General features: G+C 34.9%; 1 protein-coding gene across 2 annotated transcripts in view; it reads left to right on the plus strand.

Annotated features, from left to right (window-relative positions):
* The window catches only part of LOC146145091 (transcriptional repressor NF-X1-like), a 36,272-nt gene extending 14,410 nt beyond the window's left edge, over nt 1–21,862 (plus strand). Inside the window, exons 3-24 of one of the 2 annotated variants that reach the window (XM_083390365.1) lie at nt 316–435; nt 843–984; nt 3,931–4,045; nt 5,015–5,072; nt 5,140–5,216; nt 7,317–7,383; nt 7,538–7,600; nt 8,259–8,420; nt 8,691–8,877; nt 9,108–9,319; nt 11,031–11,139; nt 13,903–14,092; nt 14,298–14,410; nt 14,600–14,726; nt 15,982–16,210; nt 16,452–16,632; nt 16,847–16,976; nt 17,751–17,911; nt 18,249–18,383; nt 18,632–18,755; nt 20,893–21,083; nt 21,437–21,862. In XM_083390365.1, coding sequence (XP_083246491.1) covers nt 316–435; nt 843–984; nt 3,931–4,045; nt 5,015–5,072; nt 5,140–5,216; nt 7,317–7,383; nt 7,538–7,600; nt 8,259–8,420; nt 8,691–8,877; nt 9,108–9,319; nt 11,031–11,139; nt 13,903–14,092; nt 14,298–14,410; nt 14,600–14,726; nt 15,982–16,210; nt 16,452–16,632; nt 16,847–16,976; nt 17,751–17,911; nt 18,249–18,383; nt 18,632–18,755; nt 20,893–21,083; nt 21,437–21,791 — 3,248 coding nt within the window. In that variant the 3' untranslated portion in view covers nt 21,792–21,862. The remainder of the gene's footprint in view (nt 1–315; nt 436–842; nt 985–3,930; nt 4,046–5,014; nt 5,073–5,139; nt 5,217–7,316; nt 7,384–7,537; nt 7,601–8,258; nt 8,421–8,690; nt 8,878–9,107; nt 9,320–11,030; nt 11,140–13,902; nt 14,093–14,297; nt 14,411–14,599; nt 14,727–15,981; nt 16,211–16,451; nt 16,633–16,846; nt 16,977–17,750; nt 17,912–18,248; nt 18,384–18,631; nt 18,756–20,892; nt 21,084–21,436) is intronic. The other variant, XM_083390366.1, reaches the window with a different exon arrangement.
* The last annotated feature ends 2,220 nt before the right edge of the window (nt 21,863–24,082 follow it).

Below are 24,082 nucleotides of genomic sequence, written 5' to 3' on the forward strand. Positions count from 1 at the left end.
ACCCCAGGTGTAAGACGGGCTTGTATTTTAGCTGACTTGGCACACAGGCCGAGCCAATCGACTAACACCCCGGAAAAACGATCTTCATTTAGTATTGCAGGTGGCAACAGACGTGCTTGTAATTTAGCTTAGTCCCATACAACATAATCTAATCAGCATTGTGTATGCTTGCCTTATCCTCTCATACACTGCTGCCCCCAATAACAAATTATATCTTGAGAATTAAGATAAAAACAAGAAACCATTCATAAAAGTCTAGTTTCACTGAATTAACAGCTGTAGTTGCGTAATATCAAATGTATTGCTTTAATACAGGTTATTTAGCCAACAACCAGAATTTTCATTACCACAATAATCGGTATGGTGTGCCACCTGCTGGGGTATTTTATAATCACCAAGACTCCGCCCATGTACAGCAGGAATATTTTCCTTCAGGTATTACATTGTTGTAATTATTTTGTGTATTTATTATTCATCAATCACTTTAAAGATTTTTTTATATATATTTGATCAACCAACTTATCCTGATTTGCAAAAAGATTACTTGGTAGATCTAAACCTTAAGCTCTATGACCCGAGTACCTTATTTTGTCAAAACACTGTCATACAAAAAATTTTACCCTCGCTTCTTTAGGGATGCTACGACTTTTGTCAGCAAGGATAATACTTGTATATCGCGGAAGTTTAATGTTGTTTACTGACAGACAGCGCTTAGATTATTTCTTTGTTATAAGCAGAGAAGAAAGTAATAATTTTCTTATACATTTCATTTTCTGTGGCTGTGGCAGATACTTTATATTTGAAAGTGTTTGAGCTATGTTTTAGCAAGTTTGCATTAACAGGTTATGTTGAACAGCAATATCATTTTCTACCCAATCAAGCTCAGTTTTCGCACCAACAACATGCTCAACTCAGAGGTGTCAACACCATTCCTTCTTCCACAGACAATGGCCACCACAGTTCAAATGCGGATAACCTCTCAGGGTAAGTACTAGAATGTAATTTGTTGTGGTGCTTTTTGTTATGCTTCTAATCATGCACCAGTTTTCTTCTATCTAAGTTAAATATATACATTTGTACTTTACCTGATAACCTGATAAGTTTTTCAATGCTTCGGAATGTTTTTATACATCCTCAGTTTGTAAATATTGTAAATATTTGAATAGATTCTTGCAGTTAAACAATTCGCTAAAAATAATCTTACAAATGTTTAACATTCTTAACAACTGTCATTTTAAGCACTTGTGTAGACTGTAATACATGTCAGGGTTGTTCCTAAGCATAAATTGACATTCGCCAGCCGGGTGAGCGGCAATCAATCAGCACTCGCCCGGACAAAATACCACTCGACAAATTTGAAAGCACGCCGTCTGCAAGTTTCCGTCCTAGCGCGATCATTTATTGGGTTATCATTAACCTGTCTCATAGTTTCTATAGGTAAACATTAGTTTTTATAAAAGTCTGGCCGTTTATTTCCATGCATGGGTGAACAAATTAATAATACATAAAGCAGACAATTTAGTAGCCTTGGCCTGCCTGTTTTTCTTTTTTTTTAATTCTCGCTCTCTCTTTTTTTCCTATACTGTTTTTTTGTGCTTGAAGGATGTTTCACTGCAGGTTGCTTCACGCCACAAACAAAACGCCACTCGCCTAACACTATAGTTACTGGTTGAACAGCAAATAAGGACAAAATAATTGTAAATTTACAACTAAACAATTCATTTGCAAAGATAACAGCTTCAATAAATCCGGGGCGGTGTAGTGTCGCTACACTACGTCATTAATTTAGTTCAATTTATACACATGCTCATGTAAATTCCTATAATTATTGTATCAGGGTTGGGCTTAAGCACTCGCCCGCTCGCCAATGCGAGTGCAAATTGTTCCCGGCGAGTGCTGATTGAAACCCACTTGCCCGACTGGCGAGTGGCTCCGGCGAGAAATTTAATTAGTTGGTGTAGGACGACTTGTGTTAAGCACCACTATTAAGTGAAATATTAATTAGTGCCAGTTATTTCCTTAAACACTAAGACGCAAATACCTTCAACACTATAATAAGGTTAATCAAAGTTACGTTCGAAGCTCGTTATAAAGACTCTTTGTCCCGTTTAAAAAAATTGTTTACAGGCAAACAAGCAAAGACGTCATTGCTGCAGTGGCAAATAGTTATAAGGTTTATCGTTTAACCTAAACATGGTTAATTTTTATATGTTTAACCCAGTCGTTGACGCCTTTGGAAAGTTTATTGGACTTGAGATGTACCCAGGATAATAATTCTACTTTTTAGTATTTATTTAATTTTTTATTAGGAAATTAAGAGCAATTGCTGCAGTTTTTGCTAACAATAAGTTTGAATGCAGATGTCTTATAATAATATTTGTAAGTAGTGTTTTTTTTGATGTTTTGAGGGACCGAAAATATCGCCTACTTGTGTAACCACAGCTGAGAATTAGCAATTATTATACATACAAAGTATGTTTTTGCGATCTCTTAAAGTTCAGAGCGGTCAACCAAGACAAAGCTTAAAAAACAACTGTTTGTGAATATTTTATATCGCAACTATGTAAGGTATAAGTGGAAACCATTGCGGACGCCCTTGGAAAACTGAAACGACCCACTATACGGCGTCGCGCAGCACATAACCTCTGGTGCATATGGTTGTTACACTTTGCGAATGAATGGTTTAAGTGTAAATTTACAATTATTTTGACATTATTTGCTATCTGCGCTAAATGTCTTCAAGCACAGAAAAACCAGAATACGAAAAAAGAGAGCGCGAGGATTTTTAGAAAAATGGAAAACAGGCAGGCCGTGGCTACTAAATTGTCAGTATTCGCTAAAAAACATTGTTTTAGGCGTCAACTGCTTTATGGGTCATTAATTTGTTCATCTGTGCATGGAAATAAACGACCAGACTTTTGTAAATACTAATGTTTATGTATAAAAAACACAAGACAGAATAACGATAACCCAATAAATGGCCGCGCTAGGACGGAAATTTGCCGACGGCGTGCCAACATATTTGGCGAGTGTTATTTCGGCCGGGCGAGTGCTGATGGATAGCCGCTCGCCCGACTGGCAAGTGCAAATTTTTGCTTAGGAACAACCCTGAGTATGTTAGAAAGTTAGACAACCTAAAACATGGCTGACAACTCATTGAAACGAAAGTGCAGATAGTATAATGTTATACAACGATTAAAGCCAATTTGGGCACTTCAGGCACATATATAATAGTGATTGTAAAGCAAGATTGGGGAGGGGGAGGGGCGATATCAAATAATATGGGGCTGAAGGGGGCACTAGTATGAAAAAAGGTTGGGAAACACTGCTGTAGAGCATTTTGTCCAAGGCCAGCATGTTTAAGGACAGAATATTACTTTTGCAACTTAACGCAGTTAAGGCAAATTCTCTTTATGGCTTAAATATTGTTGACAAGATTGCTCTTGTTTTGTTTGAGCAAATTACTTAATGACTCAGAGTGTCAGCAGTACAAACTGTTGCAGAAAAAATCAATTCTTTTACTTTTGTCAAGTATGTTTGAAATGACTATAAAACTATGAGTCGGATCAAAGAATTAATCAATAGCTACTAATTAATTTTGAATCAAAGTATTATTAATTTAGTCAACCTGTTTACTTATGTACATAAGAATTTCCCTAACTACATTTCATTTGTTCATCCATGTGTGTAAATAAACACGCTTATTTGCCTTTTAGAACTATTTATACACACCAAAGCAAGGCAGGTTAAATTTTTATAAAACAATTTGGTAGGTCAAAATGCGACTTGTTTGTAACAATCATTTATCCAGCTGAGTTCTGAAAATCTCTACCAATTATGCCACTTGCACTTGTGGGCAATATAATAATTCTGCCTCTACTTTTTCCTTGTTATCATCGATTGTAGTGTTATAGAAAATTGTCTTTGTAGTAAACCAAGAAGATTTAGTAGACAACGGACAGCAAAAGAAAACAATCCTGGAATGAGTGGGGAAGTGGCAAATAAGGCACCAGATGAATCTGAACCAAATGCTTTTGCTACAAAGGTCATTATAAGGCTTTATCCTTAATGTGTACCTTTAAGATAATGTGACACCAAGGCTGTTAAACATTGTTGATATAAAACAGCTACTGCCAAAATCCAGGCAATTAAGTTGAATATCTACAATTAGATAGATTGTACATATTAATAATTTGACCCATAAGGCACCTCCACTGTTTAAAAATAGTGTGTTTCTAGTTTGGCAATGGAGTTATCGAACAAGTAAATCAGCGAACTATACCACATTAGGTTTGTGATATCACAGTTTGATGAAGATGATTTGCAAATGAATAATAAGGCTAACTCTAAACACAAAATAGTTTTACATCCGGTAAACCAGCAGTGCACAACCTGTGGCCATACTGCGGCCGATTATTAGTTTTGCGCTTGTGCACTTGTTAAGGAATATTCAAGTGTTGGTGGCCAAACATGAATTTTGTCCACTTCATGCGAAAACCTGACTTTTGCAACTTGTTAAAAAGTAGGCAAGGTTTTTTTTTAAATTAAAAGTTTTGTCAATGTAAACAAAATAAATGCATGTTTTTTCATGCTTTGCATGGAGATGGTATTTTTAAATGTATATCTGTCTACGTGTTTGCTAGAGAACAACAAATAGTGTTTTTTTTAAATTGTTTATTTTAATGACTACAATTATGACTTTATTTTCTGACATCATCTCAAAATTTTAATCTAGGCCGAGAGGGCAGGATTTTATTACCAAGGAAAGTAGAAAATGAATGAGATTTCATCACTGAATTGTCATTTACTGTAGCTTAAAATATTTAAAGAAATGTTTGTGACCTGGTGCATCCAATCCCCTTGTCTCTTCAGATAAATGCTGACACAATCCTAACACAACCAGTTAAAGAACCATTCATATAAATGCTTACAATTTGAGGTTTAGGAATATTCTGACATAAAATTGTTGGGTTATCAAATTGATGCTATATTAAAATTGTTTGTATGTTTTTAGAACAAAACAACAATTCGATTTAGTCATCAGAAAGAGGATGTTCAGTCCACTAAAAAAGGTTTTATTATATTATTTTTTAGGGTTGTTAAATAAACAATTTTACGATTTTCTTATTTCTTTTGAAGATCTTCGACAGAAGATCAAGCAAAGTTCATCTCTAAATGAAATGAAGAGCAAGGTCAACAAAGATTATGATAAAACTGTAATTAAAAATAATTTTAGGGTCTTTTTTGTTGTTTTGTTATTTTTGATAATGTATGTTATAAACTAGGTGTATATATGCAGATAGGTTGTTCATTGAGAATCACACTACTACCACTTCCAAGTATTTTAAATGAAAGCAAAATTTTTGGTTTGTATGTTAGACTGCTGAACAAAGGATAAACAAGATTTTTTTTTAGTTTTTTAAGAACAGCGTCTCACACAAACAAACAAAAAATACTTTTTTTGAATATTTTTTTCGTGGGTTCTTGCCCAAACACCTTTTTTTGTATTTAATGTATTCTCTTATGCTTTTGCTTACTATCAAACCATGCTTATAAAATTTGTTAAAGCATAGTACACCGGGGGCCTAAAAAGCAGTGGTTCTCAAACTTTTTGTAAAAAATTTTGTAGCTGTTCCCTAGCAATTTTTCAAATTGTTGCTCACGGCCCCCTTAAAAATATACACAAATAACACATTGTTTTTAATGGCGTCAATGGGATGGGTGCACTTGCTTCTTATTAGCTCCACTATGTTTGGTTCCATTTTGGCCAAACCACCACTCATCTTGAATCGCATCAAACCGGTTTCTAGCTTTTGGCTTGATGGAAAGTAGTGCCGAAAATGCAGGTTCACACTCATATGTTGTTGGGAATGTAACTAGTAGTTTCAAGGCTTTAAAGCAGTGGTCGGCAAACTGTGGGCCGCAGAGCCATTTTTAGTTGGCCACGTGTTACTTTTGGATAGTTAAGTGTTATCACATAGTTGTGGGCTGCGCGATAGTCATACATTCATTGCACTTTATTTTAAAAGTTGGTGTGGCATAGAATCTTTAAATTGACTCAGCTTGGAAAGCCCTACGTGTCAAATGTTGAGAGAGCCGAACTATATTTTTTGCCCACTTTAACTATATGTAAACGAAAAATTGTCTGCGCTTCGCGCTTATAACCTTTCTTTTATAGTATGTTTTACATTATGACATGTCACTGTTTTGGGCATCAAGGCGCCATGTAATATTTAACCTTCAAATTAAATATCCTCAATCCGCAAATGTTTTGTAGTGGGCCTTCAGTAGCTCTAAAAAGAGTATTATGGGCCGCAACAAAAAAAGTTTGCTGACCACTGCTTAAAGGTATAAGACCGATTGTGGCCAATCTCCACGCAAAATACCCTCCAAAGTAAACGAATAACTTTATTTGAGTGAAGCAACAAACAGTTTTAAAACGTGACCATACATCCCACAGTGGCAGCGTAGCAAGCTGTAAAAACGTAATCTCATTAGCACATCGCAACACTATGAGGTTACAATTCAACCCATAAAAATAAACAACTAAATCAGGGGTGTCCAACAAGCGGCACAACCAAATAAAAAATGGCATGCAAGCCCCTCTAAATTACTTAATTTGCTATTCAGCCAATTGTAAAAAAATACCTAATTTTTTATACAGTAAATTGCCTTTGTTTATTCACGATATAAAACAATCGCTGCAATCTGGACAACTAACAATTACTTCTAATACTATAACATTATATTGTAGTGGAGGCTAGCATTCACATAACTATAAAGTTGGGTGTGAAGAAGCAAAAAGCAAAAGTCAACCCACCGACAGACATTTAGATGCAGTAACGCACACTGCTAACTACATGTTTTTATTATTTGTAAAAGAACGCTTTTATTATTAGAAAGAATTATGTTGCTAAACTTTGGCATGGGAAGAAATTATAGGATAAAAATTGGCACGCCGGCATGTTTGAGTTGAACACCCCTGAACTAAATCGTATAGGTCGTATAGGAGTTTGAAATTCTACAAAAGAGTCCCGATTAATTCCATTGTGACGTAATACAATATTCAGGTTTAATGGTTAAAATATTGCCTAAAATATAAGACAGTTCTATTTTATTGTTCACTAAAAAGTTTTTTTTTTTTTTTTTTTTTTTTCAAGTTTGTAAAACAGTTCATTGTTTTTTTGCTAATTAACACAGTTGGGCAATTTGGTGATAATTGGAATTTATCTGCAGAAACTACTATTGCACTTGAAGTGCAAATTTTGGATATTATTTCTTGAATTAATTGGCTAATATTTTTTTTTTGATTACAGGGCTATGAATCTGGGGCACCCCCCAAAACAAGAGAAACAACTAGTAAACAAACATTTTCCAGTAGAGGTAAAGTTTCACTAATTAAACTCAATTAAAATGCATTACATTTAGCCCAAAATTTTACCTAAACTTGTTTTAAGCAAAAAATAACTTTTGTTGTAAATTTATTACAAACTAAATAAATCATGATTCCGGTTTACCAGCTTTGTTAAAATTGCAGGAAAATTGCTCAAAGCTAAGTACAAAAAAAATGAAAAATTGATTGAAGATGGTAGCCAAGCAGGTAGGTTTTACTTTTTGTAAGATTGTGCCTTGTTAGTTATAGTTTATTGTATGATGGTTATTCAGTTTAATTTGATGCAACAATTGACACAGAAACATATTACTTTGTGAAATTATTTTGTCTGGTTTGGCTGTTCTCATCTTATACAAGGTAAAGTCAAAATTACATGTTGATTTGGCAAACTAGAAAAATAATATAGTTTCACTAATTGTGTCAATCAAATTGTCTCTTAGTAGAAACTAACATCTTGCATATTTTTTTACGAAATTTTCAAGCGTTTAATATATTTTACTTATAAAAAAAGCACAGATCATAGTGTAATCAAACAAGCCCTCACAAACAAAACAAGCAAACCTACACAAGATTTACAACATTTGGATTTATATTAAACAAACCTACACAAGATTTAATATAATATAAATCCAAATGTTGTAGAAATACAATCACAAATGTTAAATACCGTAATGAAACATAATGCTAGCCTAGAAATATTAAAATGCAAAATTTCACAAAAGATTGGTGTAATAAAACAATAAAACATCTATTTAGCCTTGGGCACAGCTGGGATTTTCATACAGTTGAATCTTTCTTGTCAGATCATTGCATTTAGTGTTGTGTTTCATTTTTAATGTTTTTTGTTTTTTCATTTTTTTCATAGGTGTTTTGCTTGATCAACTCTCATCTGGTTCATATGAATGCATGGTGTGCTGTGACCGGATTAAGCAACACCATGCTGTTTGGAATTGTACAATGTGCTATAACCTTTTTCACATGGGATGTATTAAAAAATGGGCTCGGTCACCAGCTGCAAAAATGGATGGTATAATATTACATCACTAAAATTACGAAAACTAGAATTGAAACCCTGTTAGAAAGTATAGTTTTGTTTTCCTTTAATTTTTGTAAGCCCACATGAGTCTTGTCTAAAATATTGCGCTTTTTTAAATTTTAAGTAAACCTTTTTCAAATGTAGCTCGAATAATGTAGGGGCAATTTGACATTTAAAGTGTGTAAATAAATGTATATTGTGCAATGATAGAATTTCAATTTATTTATTTTATTTATAGTTTTCACTTAATTTTGTATAAAGATGTCTCGCTGGGGTGGAGATGTCCTGGATGTCAAAATGTAACTCAACAAGTTCCTAACACTTACTTTTGTTTCTGTGGGAAGTTGCGGAACCCTGAATGGAAAAAGGGAGAAATACCACACTCATGTGGGGAGAATTGTGGCAAAGCACGACGAGATCATCCTGGGTGTACTCATGCCTGTAACATGTTAGTGAAATTGTTAATAAAACAATTTTTGTATATGCTATTGTTTTAAAAATGTGTATCAACTGGAAAAATTGCACAAAGGTCACATAGCTTTAAAAAATAATTTTGAATTATTGCATAATAAAATATATCGCAAAACATCTCAAGACTACTTACTACATTGGTTTGCCCTTTACTTTATGGTATGTCAACTTGTGTCTACCGTTTCATTTTGGGCATTCTTTTTGTAGATTGTGCCATCCTGGTCCCTGCCCTCAATGCCCAGCAATGATAAAAAAGTTTTGCAAATGTGGAAAAATTAACTCTTTGGTTAGATGTTGCCAGCAGAGTTCACTTGTATGTAGTCAACCCTGTGGAAAGTTGCGTAATTGTGGCATGCACAAATGCCTTGAGATATGCCATGGCGTTACATGTAATTTTTGTGATTTGATGTTAACACAAGGTAAGTTAGTGAGCTTTTAACATATTTGAATCAGATTATTGGTTTCTTAGTAATTTATAAAATTAGTGCAATGGACAGACGCAGTATATATTTTAAATAATATTTACCAGCTCAGACTAAATACTTCTTTTGTGTGAAACAGATAATACCTGTGAGGTAGACATTTTTAAGTATATTTAGGCTTTGAAAAATATGAAAATTTTTCTTAGTTAAAATTTGTTCTCGCTTGTCACATGAATGCTCAAAATGATTTTTTGAAATTACTGTTTTGGAAACTTGTCACAGTGTCTCTATCATCAGCCAGCCCCTGATGTTGGTTTATCTTAAACTCGTCGCTTAAAAAGCTTAAACTTTTTTATTGCTTATTACATAAATGTTAGAAACGTTTCTCAATCATTGTTCTGCAAAGTTATTACAGTGTAGATAAAATGAATTTATACCCCCGAACTTTCTCTCACCTGGACTCAGATTTATTTTTTGGCTGGAGTCGGACTCAAGTTGTTTTTAAATGACTCCACAGCCCTGGTACTATTTCAGGGGTGCACAACCTGCGCCCATGCGGCTGTGTACAACATGTTTAATAAAGCAAGTGTGGGTGCAGTACATCAGTACAACATTTTTATGCAGATATTTAAAAGCTTTCTGTCTCTAACAATGTAACTTGAGATATTGTGTTTATTAATATGCCAGCCTTGGTTCGGATAATCGCTACTGGCTAAATTTCATAGCTGCCTGGGTCTCTAACTGGAATTGGGAGTTAAAAATATAATGGGCAGCTTTGTAAAGTTTATTATGAAACAAATATCTACTGGGCCTGTGGAAAGGGGTAGTTTTATATTTATATCCAAATGTAGAAAAATTGGCTTGAAAAAACTTTTCAATCGTGGCACTCATGGATATGTGAAGCAGCTTTTTTGAGATTGTACTATTTAAAAGCAACAACAACAGAATTTGATTATTAAACACCCAAATTGGAGTTACTTGGTTTCACTATAAAAAAGGATTCATTAGAAACAAATTTTGTAAATTGTAAATTTAACAAAAGTTTGATATTTTGTTACATTATTTATTTTTAATATAACCCAAGAGATAATACCCTCCTACTGATGAATTATCCAATTATTTTCTTTCTCATGAGTGTAGAGTTGAAACTTTTCTAATATGTATAGTATATATAGCTATGAATATATTTTACATGCACTGTGTATGTTGTCTAGCATGTATATCAGGGTTCACCAAATTTTTTTCATTATGGCCAAGATAACTAAAAGCTTGAGAAGCGCACCGCTCCGAACAAAAATCAGTCAGCAAGGTCTAAAACTTTAATACAAATATGCATTTCGCCTATAAATGGCATCATCAGTTTGTCTTAATTCGAATGATCCCTTAATAAAGTGTTGTACTGTTTGAAAATTTGTTAAAATTTAGTTTTAAAATACATTCAACAACATTTGAACTCTACTTAAAACCTTCATTTAAGGAAATATGCCTCTTTTATTCTTTTCGTTTTAATTCACCTAAAACAGGATTAATTGACTCTACAGGCTGTAGTTTGATGACGCCTGGTCTATATTATGTAATAATAATTAATTAATCGCCATTATGTAAGTGTTTATAAATAATAGAGCAAAATAGTATGTCACAAGGCTGCACGCCGTTTTTAAGTCAAATTTTTCTACTAATTCAAAATATTTTGATTTTACCTGTTTAGAGTGCTTTTGTGGCAAACAGAAAAGGGATGTGCTTTGTGGATCTGATGAGTCAAATGCTTCGGCAAACCTGTCTGGTGGTTGCTACAGCTGCCCAGAAATCTGTGACAGGTCTCTTGATAAACACATAATATTTTCTTTGCAAGCAGTGACATCATGAAAAAAAATTACTGACAGTATTTTCTAAATTAATTGTTCTGGTTGTCCAGTTGGGTATTCCATATTAAATCATCACAATTTTTTTTTTTTTTTTTTTTTTTTTTTTGTGAACACCCGTGTTATTTTGTGAAGAATACAGCTCAAAAAATAAGCTTGCCAAAAAAATTTAAACGGGTTCACATCAGTTGAGAAGCCAGTTTATTTATATTTTTGACCACTTGGTTCGGTTAGGGTTCAGAAACCAAATTTGTATTTTCTTTTGTGTGCGCAGCTTGCAGCAAAACTGATGATGCCGTTTTTGGCTTAACTTCAGTATTATGTTTTTTAATAAAGTTGTTTTAGAATCTTTTCTAACTCATGTGGTTCGTTTTGATCTTTTGACATGGTTAAAATATCAGCTGCAAGTGTTGAAACAAGCTTAGATACGAATAGAAACAATACAAATCATACCATTATTATTTTTTCACCATTTTACTGTAGCATTTTTATATTTTTTGGTTTGAGGGGGTTTCCAAAAAAGGTTGGTTAAAAGGGTTTGATGATTTTATATTGAATACCCCATGTGTGGTTTGCTGTTAAGCAAAAAATGACAGGCAAAAATAAAATGATAAAGGGAGCAAACGATAAATTAATAAGATTATTGATTTTTGGCCCATCTTTCAGAATGTAGTCAATGGGTGTAACACAGATTCCGTCAAAACTTTTTTTATGAAAGATTTAAATCTGGTCACCATACAATAACACTGAAGTACATTTTATATATGAGCTGCAAATAACAAAACTACCCTTTAAGCAAGTTCGTTACACAATTGCATCTCAACTTAAGTTTTTGGGAGCATTTATAAGTGAAAATTTGTATTTTGTCCCGCTAACTCTGGTTATTTGTTTTTAAACAAAATTTCAGGATGATTAGTTTGTTTAAACAGACTTTTAAAAAAAGTTAAATTGCAAAAGGCCAATTCCCTAAAAAACGCCGAATCGCATATTTTGCATTACATATTGTATTTAACATTCTCATTCCAAAAAATGGGATTCTTTAACACATTTTGGAAAATGCCTCTTTATTGTCCTATCCCCTTCCTTTAACGAACAACGCTCTTTATGTTATCTTTTTTACTGTAAACTTCCTAATGAACTAGTCATTTTTGTTGCTTGCGTTTGGTAAAAACGGGTGAGAAATTCTCACAGAGACCATTTGTTTCCACAAATAATTATTCTTTATTTATTATATTTCATAAATTGTGTTCATACAAACCAGATTTAACAATTTTATGAATTCCTGTTTTTTGAGCCCAGATGTTTTCTATTGCCTAATAGAAGTTAGCCGAATTTACACATTTATATGGTTTGCTAACTTCGTTTTTTTTTGTTAGCCTAAAACTACTAGGTAATTTACGCAGAAAGCAAAATTAAGTCATAAATCATATGTAACAAAAACAATACACCGAAAGCCATCGTAGACTCAAGCCGTTATCAGACGCCGGACGTAAGACCGAAAAAGGAATAACAACAACGTCGGAATAAAACAAAGTTCGGAATAAGATTAAAATGGGACTAATACCTAATAGTCGTAGTACCGTCTAAATCGGAAAAAAAGTCCCTAAAAACCGGCCAAAAAATCGGTGCCAAAACAGCGGCGCCCTAATGGTGCCATTTAAACTAGGACGCCCAAACGTCGACACCAAAACGGCCAATGCCAGACCCATGGCCCCCGAACTCCCTATTGTCTCCTTACATTTTCAGGCCATTTAGGCCTTATTCTGATGAATTTAGGACTTACTCCGACAATTTTGTTTCTTATTCAGAAGATTAGGTTTTTATTCCGTCGTCGATACGACGGCGTATTTGGCTTTATTATGTCGTTGGTCTTAACATTATGTTTTTATAGATTTTTCTGCTTTAGGTGTTTTTTAGGTCTTATTGTGTGTTTCTAAACAGGAATATTAAACTTTTTTCTAAAAAGGCGTTTGATTGCTAAAGCCAACACAAGGTGTGTGTGAAAATTTTAGATCTTTAACGTGAATATTAGATATTCTTTTGGGGATTGAAATCAAAAGGCCATATGTCGAACTTGAGCAGTTACTAATTTTTGATCGTATATTGAAGCATAGACCGATTAATATTAACTTCAAGCTTTTTTGAAGGGCATGCCCTGTAGTTATATCACGAAAAACTCAGCGAGAAAGCTCGACAATTAGGTGTTAATGTTAATATTCATAAAAAAATTAATATTTGTGTTTTTCGCTAAAAGTGTGTTTGCTGGATTACAAGGATTATATAAAATTTCAGCATCTTAGTGGTACAATTTTCGGAGATAAGACTCAACACAAATCTTGGTGCGCCAAGTTCGCCCAGGTCTTTTTTGTTTTGTTATTTAATCTTCTTAAATCATAAAAATTGTAAAACAATTAGTAATTTGATTTCAACAATATAGAATACTTTCACCCTACTCGCTGGAAAAGGAAGTCAATTTTCTCGTCCACGTTCACACCTGTTTCGCCTTCTTTATTTTTTTCGCTTGAATACAAGTAATTTAATACACTTTTAATTAAACAAATTGTTCATCCCAGTTGCAGCACAATCTTACCCTAACTACTGTTGTCATTTGCAATAAACGAAAACAAAATAAATATTCTACTTATTATATATATTTTTTTTATTTTGAATCATTTTTACTTCTCAAACTAACCATAAATTACAATTTATTGATTCTAGGTTATTGTCATGTGGAAAACACCGTTGTAAGAATAACTGCCATTCTGGATCTTGTAAGCCTTGTCCTTTGATGCCTTCGGCGGTGAAGTTCTGTCCTTGTACACAGGTGAAACTTTCCGATATGAAGGATGAAGATGGGTTGCCAGTTGAAAGAACCAGCTGTTCAGACCCAATACCAACTTGCGGAAAGGTAGATAATTATTAGTCAAAAACATCTTGAAATAAGGGCTTTGTGTTAAGTAAAGGTCTGAATCTGAGACCATAGCTTTGACCTCTTTTACTATATGTTTGTCAGGTTTAATTTTGTAATAATTGATATTAAAACAGTTTCAAGACAAAACTGCCTTATTAAATTTTGTTGGCAGTAATGTATATTTCTCAATTCTTTTATTCAGATTTGTGGTAAGCCCTTGCAGTGCGGAGGCGACGAGGTACACACCTGTAAATTGACGTGTCACATAGGGGAATGCCCCCCTTGTTTAAATAAGGAATCAGAAATCAAATGCAGGTAAGTTATTAAATACCCTTTAAAATGTTTTAATTTTGTAAAACGCAAAAAATTCAGTTTGATTTTATCGAAATGTATATAAAGTTTGTCGATTTCCTTATACTGTATAACATCTATTTAAAAAAAAAAAAAATTAAAAAAAAATTGTTATAGTTGTTCTCTTTACCCCTATCGTTTATTTTCAATTAGATGTGGAAGATCAGAAAAGGAAGTTTCTTGTAAAGAGTTCATTGGCATGGAAACATACGTGTGCGATCGCAGATGCAACAAAAAACGCAAGTGCGGAAGACACAAGTGTGGCCTTACTTGCTGTATTGTAAGTTATATTTCTGTATAAAAATAATGTGAGAAAGACGTATGTTAATTGCAATTATCGCGCCTCTTGCAGCGGTTCTAACAGTGCGAAATTTATACTTTTACTTGACAGAAATTCAGGCTGGTCATTCAGTCGATCCATGTAGGATTGTAGGACACAACATTGCCTTTTTTACGCAGCGTGAAAAAAAATTTTGGAAAAGTTTTCTTTTGTCCACACGTAGTTAAAGTAAACTGAATTTTGGTGGAACGTAGCTAAAATAAAACGAATTTTGGCACTTTTTTGTCCATACGTAGCTTGGATAAAACCAATTTGGGCAGTTTTGTGTCCCTATGTACTTCGTATAAAACTAATTTAGGCACTTTTTTGTCTGTACGTAGCTCGGATATAACTAATTTGAGTACGTTTTTCCGTACGTATCTTAGATAAAACTGATGGCCATTTATATTTGTCCGTACGTATGTCGGGTAAAACTAATTTAGGCACTTTTTGGTCCTACGTAGCTTAGATAAAACTAATTTGGGCACTTAATTGTTGCCCGTACGTTGCTTCAATAAAACTAATTTGGACATTTTTTTGTCCATACTTAGCTCCAGTTAAACTAATTTAGGAACTTTTTTGGCCGTGCTTAGTTCGGCTTAAACTAATTTGGGCACTTTTTTGTCCGTACGTTGCTCAAATAAAACTGATTTGGGTATTTTTTCGACACTTTGGTGAAAAAAAAGGTATTATATTTTATAATAATTGCAAAATATTAATCATATGAGCTCCAGGAGCGAGGAGATCGAATTTAAGAAAAAAAATCTTTTTGTTATTTTTTTGTGCCCAAAATTTTGCGATTGCCCCCAAAATGCGTTTAGCGGAACTGCCCCTGGCAAATATACAACAACCGCTAACCCGTCTAGTTATTCTGTTTTAGTTTTGTTTAACAGTCTTTAAACATTTTTTTAGGAAGGTTATTCAGCAGTGCATTTTAGTGTAACCCAATTCGCGTAAAACGCGAGGTACTTCGTCTGTTTTTTGTGAAATCTGCTGGGAAACTAAATAGTTTTGTGGTTAAACTGTGAAATGCTTATTTTTTTTCTATGAAGTGTTTGTAAAAAGTATAGCGTCACGAAATTAATCACAACAGATATGTCAAACAAAAATGGTCAAAGAATTTGCAAAAGATCATTAGGATGTCGAAATTGGAAAGATATCCATTTCTCAGAATTGTCTAACTCTAACACGTAAAATATGCAATTGCTTCTCTCAGCTAAATGAGCACCCCTGCAACCAGCTATGCGCCCGGAAACTCTCATGCGCTATCCATCGGTGTGAGGATCTCTGCCACAGAGGGCCATGTCACACTTGTTACAACGTAAGCTTCGACGAGTTGAGGTGTTACTGTGGCGACAAGGTTATCTTCCCACCTGTTGCGTGCGGTACAAAGGCACCGGAGTGTTCCAACGAATGCACAAGATTGCACCCCTGTGCTCACCCGAGTAAGCATTTCTAACATTGTTTAGTACATTTTGTTGCATCGTGTCCACTTCCAAATTCTGGGACTTGTCAAGGATATTGTCATTTTTTTTCGTTATGCTTTTATTAGTTATGTTTTTAAATGTCTTTTTTGGTAATTAATGCTGATTTAATTACAATATCCTAATAAAGTCAGCGGAATAACATAAACGATCAAACATGCTAAACGTTACGAGGGTTTTTTGTCAATTTTTTAACATGCAGTTCGACATACTTGCCACACGGAGGAGAACTGTCCTCCCTGCGTGGAACTGGTGAAGAAAAAATGTAATTGTGGGAAAGTGATCAGAGGCAACATCATGTGCCACATCGATAACGTCTCTTGTGGAACACCTTGTCATAAGGTTTTACCTTGCGGCCACAAGTGCGCCAAGACCTGCCATAAGTAAGCTCCACTTTTGCCCCTTTAAACCTTCATGTTTAATCTTGGGATGTCAGTTTTTAAATACTTCAAACATTTGTCTGTAAAAGTCCTAAAAATTAGTTTCGGATAAGTATACCTAAAAGTTGGGATAAGTATACCTTTAAACATCCGTCAACAAGTATAGGTTTGAATTATTAACGAAAAATACAAACGAAAAAAAATGTTAAATTTACAGAGGCACATGTACGGAGAGTGAGGAAGTATGCGCTCAACCATGCAGTATAATGAGAAGCGAGTGCATTCATCCGTGCGCTAATTCCTGTCACCTTGGCAAGCCATGTCCTCAAACGCCGTGTAAATCAATGGTGAGTTTAATGGTAATGTGACAAAACCGAAACTATATGGGGTTTAAGTTGTTGTATATTTTGTCACGGGGTATTTTTCAGGGCGGTATTTTTAAAGGTGGTTTTGTCAAAGTAATTGAGTCATCATAAATAGGTTATTTATCAGGTTTAACTCGTAACCGTTTAAAAGTAAAAATTGCGATGACCATTTTTAAGATTTTTAACACGATGACTCTCGTTTGAGACGAGCAATGTGCGAAACGTATATCGCCACCGACCGGCGGACACACCAAGCCAAATTTATTTAGAGATAATGTTACCCCCAACAAAAAAAATAGGGTTTGTCCTGCAATGATTACCGTTCTGCTAGTTTTCAACAATTTAAAAGCAAGTTTTTAATTTTTTCTATTTCTGAGCAACTGAGACTGCCCCTGTAGGTCTTTTTTTGCTTGTGTTTTCTGGCCCGTACATTTTGTATCATACAACAGGTTTAGTGTGCTCGGGTTATCTGAATAAATGCTTTTTGTTTTGTTAACCAAATACGCGTTTTTTATTTAGTCTTTATTGAAAAAGAATGGAATCCACGTCTTTATCATTTTGCAGGAATTCATTAATAGCACAATGGCTCTATCGAGTGGATTTATATCCTAATTGAATGAATGAATATGATTACACAACGCAATATGGGTGGAACAGCATCGGTGTAAATAGAAACATAGCTTCAATACTTTATATATATCTGCACAAGAGTAACTCCCAACTGTTATTTACTATAATTGTTTGCCTTGTCCGAAGGTGACCCTGAGGTGTCCGTGTGGTCGTCGAGAGGAACAGGTGGAGTGCTCCACTTGCATAGAGTCATTCTATTCGCTCCGAAACGCTGCACTTTCGAGTTCTAGCTCAGCCGATCGTGTCGATATCGAGAAATTTCTGAGACCAGGCTCTGCTGGTTCAAGGTACTTCATTTTGTTTGTCGTGACATAATTTATTTGTTGCGGGCAATTTAAAGGTGTTTCAACCAGAAGAAAAAAAATACATTTCCATTTCATTTATTTTTTGCTTGGAAACTACATAATTTGGCATTGGATCGATATTTGTAAAAGCCTGATTTTGCCTAGAAGCCGCCAGCTTTTGTACTATTTTTTTGTTTTTTGTATTATTGTAGTATATCAATTTTCTGCAAGTTTTATAACGAACGTTAAAATACCTTAAAAAATTTACTGTCCTAATATATCGTACTGCGATACATGACGCCGTTGATGGCTAAGCGTCAAATATGTCTTCCTGTTTCAGAACCCTCCAGTGCAACACAGAATGTAGCATTGCGGAGCGAAATCGTCGCTTAGCCGCCGCCCTTGACATAAAGGACCCTAATTTGAGTTCCCAGCCGAGCCAGGAGTACTCTGACTTTTTAAAAGGCATGGCCAGGTAGGTGTGGACTTTTGTCTAACATTTGAAGAAGTAGAACTGCAGCATGACCTTCGAAAACTAAAAGCTCGAAAATTTTGTCGAAAACTACCTTGCAAGGACTTGCTTCCTTGCAAGGACAACGATTTGGTAGTTAATTAACTAAAAAAACTATGAAGTGTGAAGCCTCTGCTTTTTGTTTAAAACCTTCTTCTAATTATATTATTTTATGTAGAAATAATATTTCTGTGTTATATTTTCCACCATAGGAGCGATACTGCTTTCGTACGAACAGTGGAACGGGAACTCTCCAATCTCATTGAGAACGTGGAATGGATGACTTTAAGCAAGCAGAAACATTCATTTCCAAGCATGAAACGTGATAAACGTCAGGTGTAGTAGAATTACATTGTTAAGGATAAAAAACAATAAGTTCATACATATTTTTATTTTTTTTATAAAAAATATATTGTAATGACACTTAGTAGTTATCTAAAATTAAAGCAACGACACATGTCCCAGTTTGTTGTCAAGCTGTTAATATAGCTATTTTTCCAAAACATTCGTCCAGCAAAAAGGCACGAAACACAGATAACTGCCGCAACTGCACACAATATACAATACATGCAAATCTTATTTAAAACAGTGGTTCTCAACCAGGTGGAATCCCCCACTAGGAAGGAATTTGGTATTGACGTAAGCGATCTAAAAGCTTGTGTTAATTGTTTCGTTTCAGTCAGATTCACATTCAATTTATTTTGTGAATCTATGTAAACATTGAAAAACAAAATAACGAAAAGGACCGTCCGGTCTTCGAGTCGAGCTGCCCATCAGTGTTTGTAACATTGAGGCTAAAATCATAATTTTTAAGTTTTTTTATCAGAAGGCATTTTGCCCTTATTCAACTAAGTATAAAATGATGCGAGTTTGACGCCAAAAAAACGTAGAGGTTAAATCATGCCGAGTAGGCCTACCACAAAACGATATATAATGCCGATATATAATGAGCAGGTGGCCCGATATGGAATGGAAAAGGGTGTTCTGGGATATTCTTGTCCCTACACACACAGTAAAACTAAATTTGTTACAGTATTGTAGGAAGTTTCAAAATCAGTTAAGAACCGGTTCTTGTCTCCTCAAAGTGTGTAAATGTTCTACTGAAACCCTTTATTTCAGGGCTCAAGGTTATTTAAAAACAGCGAGGTTTTGACTTATTATTGTGTGAACGAAGCCTCAGAATAACCATAACGATTCCTACTTCTGAATGGTGAACAAATCCGGAAGGAATCAACACAATATGTGGTATTATCCTGAAATTGAGTTCGCCAGGGAGCAGACAGTGCAACTTCCCGCAGTTAATGCCATTTCATTTTTGCTAACTCGTCATTCAAGTGCCTTTGTCGTATCTGCAAGAAGGTTTAGGCCATGTTAAGTTTTTCCTTATTTGCTCGGTGAACATGGCATTCTGGATCCTGAGACCAAGATTATGTTCCACCGTAACATAGATTAAATACTGTGAAGTCGCTGAAGTAAAGAAACTAATGCTGCATTCTGTAACATCATAGAGGGCCTTCTCACAGCGATAAGTGTCCCCCAATAACAACAGAGGGCCTTCTCACAGCGATAAGTGTCCCCCAATAACATGAATGGCGTTTATTCATCGATAGCTCCAAACGAATTTCAAAGAGTGTCCTGTTTCGAAACAACTACCATTTTAAATATATTTTATTACGAGCGCTCTTGTAGCTGGAATGAGCATAACATTGTATTTCCTATTTAGCAGTTATATTGATGCCAAGAAAATCTTTATGATGTGGGGAGAAGGGCGAATGGTTTCGCCAAGACTCAAGACAATGGAAGGAAGGGAACAGTTTGGATTAGATTTCAATATATGTCTGATTCACCGTGTAGTTATGCGTAATTGTGCCCAGATAGGCATCAAAAAACATTTAAAGGGATTTTGCACTCAGACATACATCATATCGCATTTTGAGGGGTTACTTTTAGGTCGAAAGACATTTAATAAATATTTGTTTGTTTGGATTTCAACAGGTTAATTTCTATAAACATCTTTTTGTTCGCATATCAACTTGTAAGCATTTTTATCCCTGAGTTTGTTCCTGGGCTTAATTCACAATATGTACATGTAATTTACGAGGCCAAGTTTATATATTTAGAGGCAAAAATCGAAAAATAAATAATTTTGCAATATCTCGAAAACTAGAGCCAGGGGTCCTAAAATGTTCTAAAATGACTCTTGTATTACGCAGTAAAAAAGTGTTAAACACATTCCGCTTTGGTTTGTTGGTTAAGACTACATTTTGGGTGTTCTAATTTCTCTTCCCTTGTTTCTGTAAGCATAAATAGCAAAGGGCCGAAAATTTCCACCTTCACCTAAACCTCGCCACGCCTTAATTATTGATTCCTGATTGAACCAAGATGAATGCTAATTGAATAAATTGTTCTTTTTTGGGCAGAAAGTGCCTTCTAAATGCGTTTATATTTTGTTCACGTCTCGCTCTTTTCGTAGGCCATTCACGAGCTGGCTGAAGCCTTTCACTGCAGTTCGGAGAGTAATGATGAGGAACCAAATCGGAACGTCGTCGTTACCGCCACTAGGGGCATAAGTAAGGCGCCTTCGCCATTGCTCAGTGACGCCATTCTGGAACTGGATAAGTCGGAAAAAATATTCGCCGGAATAAAACAAAGCACCAACAAAGGGTAAATCAGGATTATTTTGATGCGATCATGCGACAAAATTGTTTGACATTTAGGAGAGACAAATCGTTTAATAGTAAATCTCTCCAACGATAGCGATTTAATCATTTTATGGAAACTTTATGAAAGACACGAAGCAAACAGTAACGCCTTTTATCGTATTAGCAAGTATCTTCTCACCAATTCACCTAGTGCTGAAAATCACTAAACCACATTACCACACGAAACTACATAAACGGGAACGCATTTAGGAATTGCCTTGAAACTAATTTGTGGTTTCGTCGAAAAGCATAAATAAAAACTCCGCGATCAAATGCACATCATCACAGAAGTTAGTTGTAATCTTTATCTTTCAGTCGTCTTCTTAGCTCGATGAAGTTTGTGTCGTACAAGTCGGACGGCTCTGCGGCTGTAAAAAGTTCCTATCATCGCCAGACCGATGTGAAGCGCGCCTCGCTGCAGATGAGAAAGCCGCCGTCAACGTCAGATGAGTCCAGCAGTACAGCGCCTTACCGGCCGCCAGCCGTTCGCACCTCAAAAATGCCTCTTACGATTGCCTCGCGGTTTGATGCTTTGTTGCTGTCTGATGCAGAATGCTCACAGCCTACAACACAAAGCGCCAAGTCAAAACCGACTGCTGGTCAACGTCCAGTGGTGGATCGAAATCCGTCACTTGAACCGAAAATTGATTATTTTGACATGACTGATTAATTACGCGCTATACCCACCTGCTTTGCGCACGGTCTTCGTAATTTGTTTCCAATGCATTTTTAATTAGTCGGCTTGTGTTGTGTTTGACTTTCCAGAAATTAGCATGTACAGAATAATCCTAATAAAGGAGATTTAAATTGAGTTAGTTTTACGGTTGCCGGTTATAATCTATACGAGCAGATAAATCTCAACTTGAAACAAGTTATGTTTCTGGTTAAAAGTGTATATTTTAAAGACCAAATTATAACCTGAAAGTATCACTTATTATAGGAAATGCTCGGTGCTGCCTTGGTTAACCAGTTTAAAAATGCTTGTACTACTGCGTTATCCCGACAATGCAAAGTAAAAAATCGTGACATTTTGCGACGTTAAACAAAATGTAAGTATCCATAAGCTGTGGTCCCTTACTATTACATATTATATTGTGACATTCCTGTATAACTAATATTACTGAAGCCTGCTAAATAACGTTTAATTAAAAAACCGATCATTAGGTGGTCTAATCCAGACAAATAAATCCCAAGAATCTAGTTACGATTAATGCATTCTTAAATATTACCATATCAAAAAAATAAGTCGACTTTTATCTAGTTTGTTTTGCGCGCAAATAAGTTAATCATAATATACAAGTACCAATACTAGTTATTCTATTTAAAATAACTTTACCCCTCATTTTGATTTGCTTGAGATGCGGATGTTAATAGGGTTATTTAAAGTAGTAAGCAGTGGTGGAAGAAAACGCGAACCGTATGGAACATCCTTTCCGTAAATAATTATTTATGAACAGCGACCCAGTTTTGCCGGAAAAGCTTACAGGTAAAAATACATTTATTTTTCACGAGGTCTTGAGTCTTGACCCAAAACTATGCGTATTGCCTATATTATAATCTTGTTATTACAAATATATTTTTTTTACTTTGCACGCAAATTCAATATTGTTTATTGGTGATTATTAGCCCGTTTTGAAATAATAATTTCAGTCTAAAAGCCCGTACTTCTATTCTAATAACAATTTCTTAAATTAAATGATGTTTTGAAAAAGATGCGTTTTGTGCTTTTCAGCTAACTAACTTTTTTATTACTTGCTTTATGGCCTCCTGCTATTTTGGTTTTACAATTTAACCTAGTGTTTCCCTTGCTCGACAGATCCTTTAATCGCCCTCCGTGTTACAACAACAACCCCCCAAAAAATCACGTTATAAAACAATTAACTTCAATCAAGTTAAAACGAATTCAGCGAATTTATGTCTAGGGCTTACAAATTTCGCGCGTAGAAAAAAACACGTTAAAAATTAATATCAAACTGAAGCTTATTCTGCCATAAAGCCAGACAAGATCAAGCACGAGACGAAAGTTTATGCATATTAAGTCGCGGATCCACAAGTTAAAGGTTTGTTTAATAGTAAAAGTCAGTTAGACCTGTAGATTTAGAAAATATGAAGTTTAATTTGTTACGTTATAATATGCTTTACCATACTCACTGAGTCACCAAACATGACAATTGGCCATTTTAATATTTCACTTGTATGCGACTGTTATTGTAACGACGTAACCAGTATTTTTCAACATGACGATAAGAAGGTAGCCGGTATGATAAAATTGAGATTCAAACAGTTAGTCTGTTGACCTAAACTCACTATAACTCCACTACGCTAGGCTACTTGTATTGCTTAAGTTAATTAAAGTTTATTGACTGTTTTTCGTTCTATTCACAAGAATATTGAATGAAAAACGGAATTTTTGAAAATTTCGACACATATTCGCTATCGACCAGGTTAGATTTGGCGATCTACCGTTCGAGCGCGATAGACATGTTGGACTGTTGGCCATCACTGTTCTATCAGATTTAATTTAAAACTGACAAATACATCTGGATTTAATTTAGAGGGAAAACTTTGTGTTACGAGTTAACCTGACTCAGGCAACATTACTTTTCTAATTAAATGTTGTCCTATTTAACCTAAATCGGAAAGTAATGTTACTTACCGCTGCAGCGTGGAAGACCGCCAAGTGCGTCGCGGACAAAAGGAAAACGTACCGTAGGCCTACTCAAAACTATTCGACATATAATTTTAAACATTTTTTTTCGGCAATGTAATAAAAACTTGCAAGAAATTTAAAAGAAATGCCGGTATACCCCCCAAAAAATCGCGATCGCTCCACCAAGTACTTATTAAGGTTAACAAACACTATAGGGCCTACTAGATTAACTATTAAGGTTATCGAGTTTCGTCAAAAGTAGTTTTGTTACACTTTCCATTAGTATAGCATGGATGACGACCAGAGGCGCC

The sequence above is a fragment of the Ascidiella aspersa genome, chromosome 5, assembly GCF_963924565.1.
Source record: "Ascidiella aspersa chromosome 5, kaAscAspe10.2, whole genome shotgun sequence".
Lineage (NCBI taxonomy): Eukaryota > Metazoa > Chordata > Ascidiacea > Phlebobranchia > Ascidiidae > Ascidiella > Ascidiella aspersa.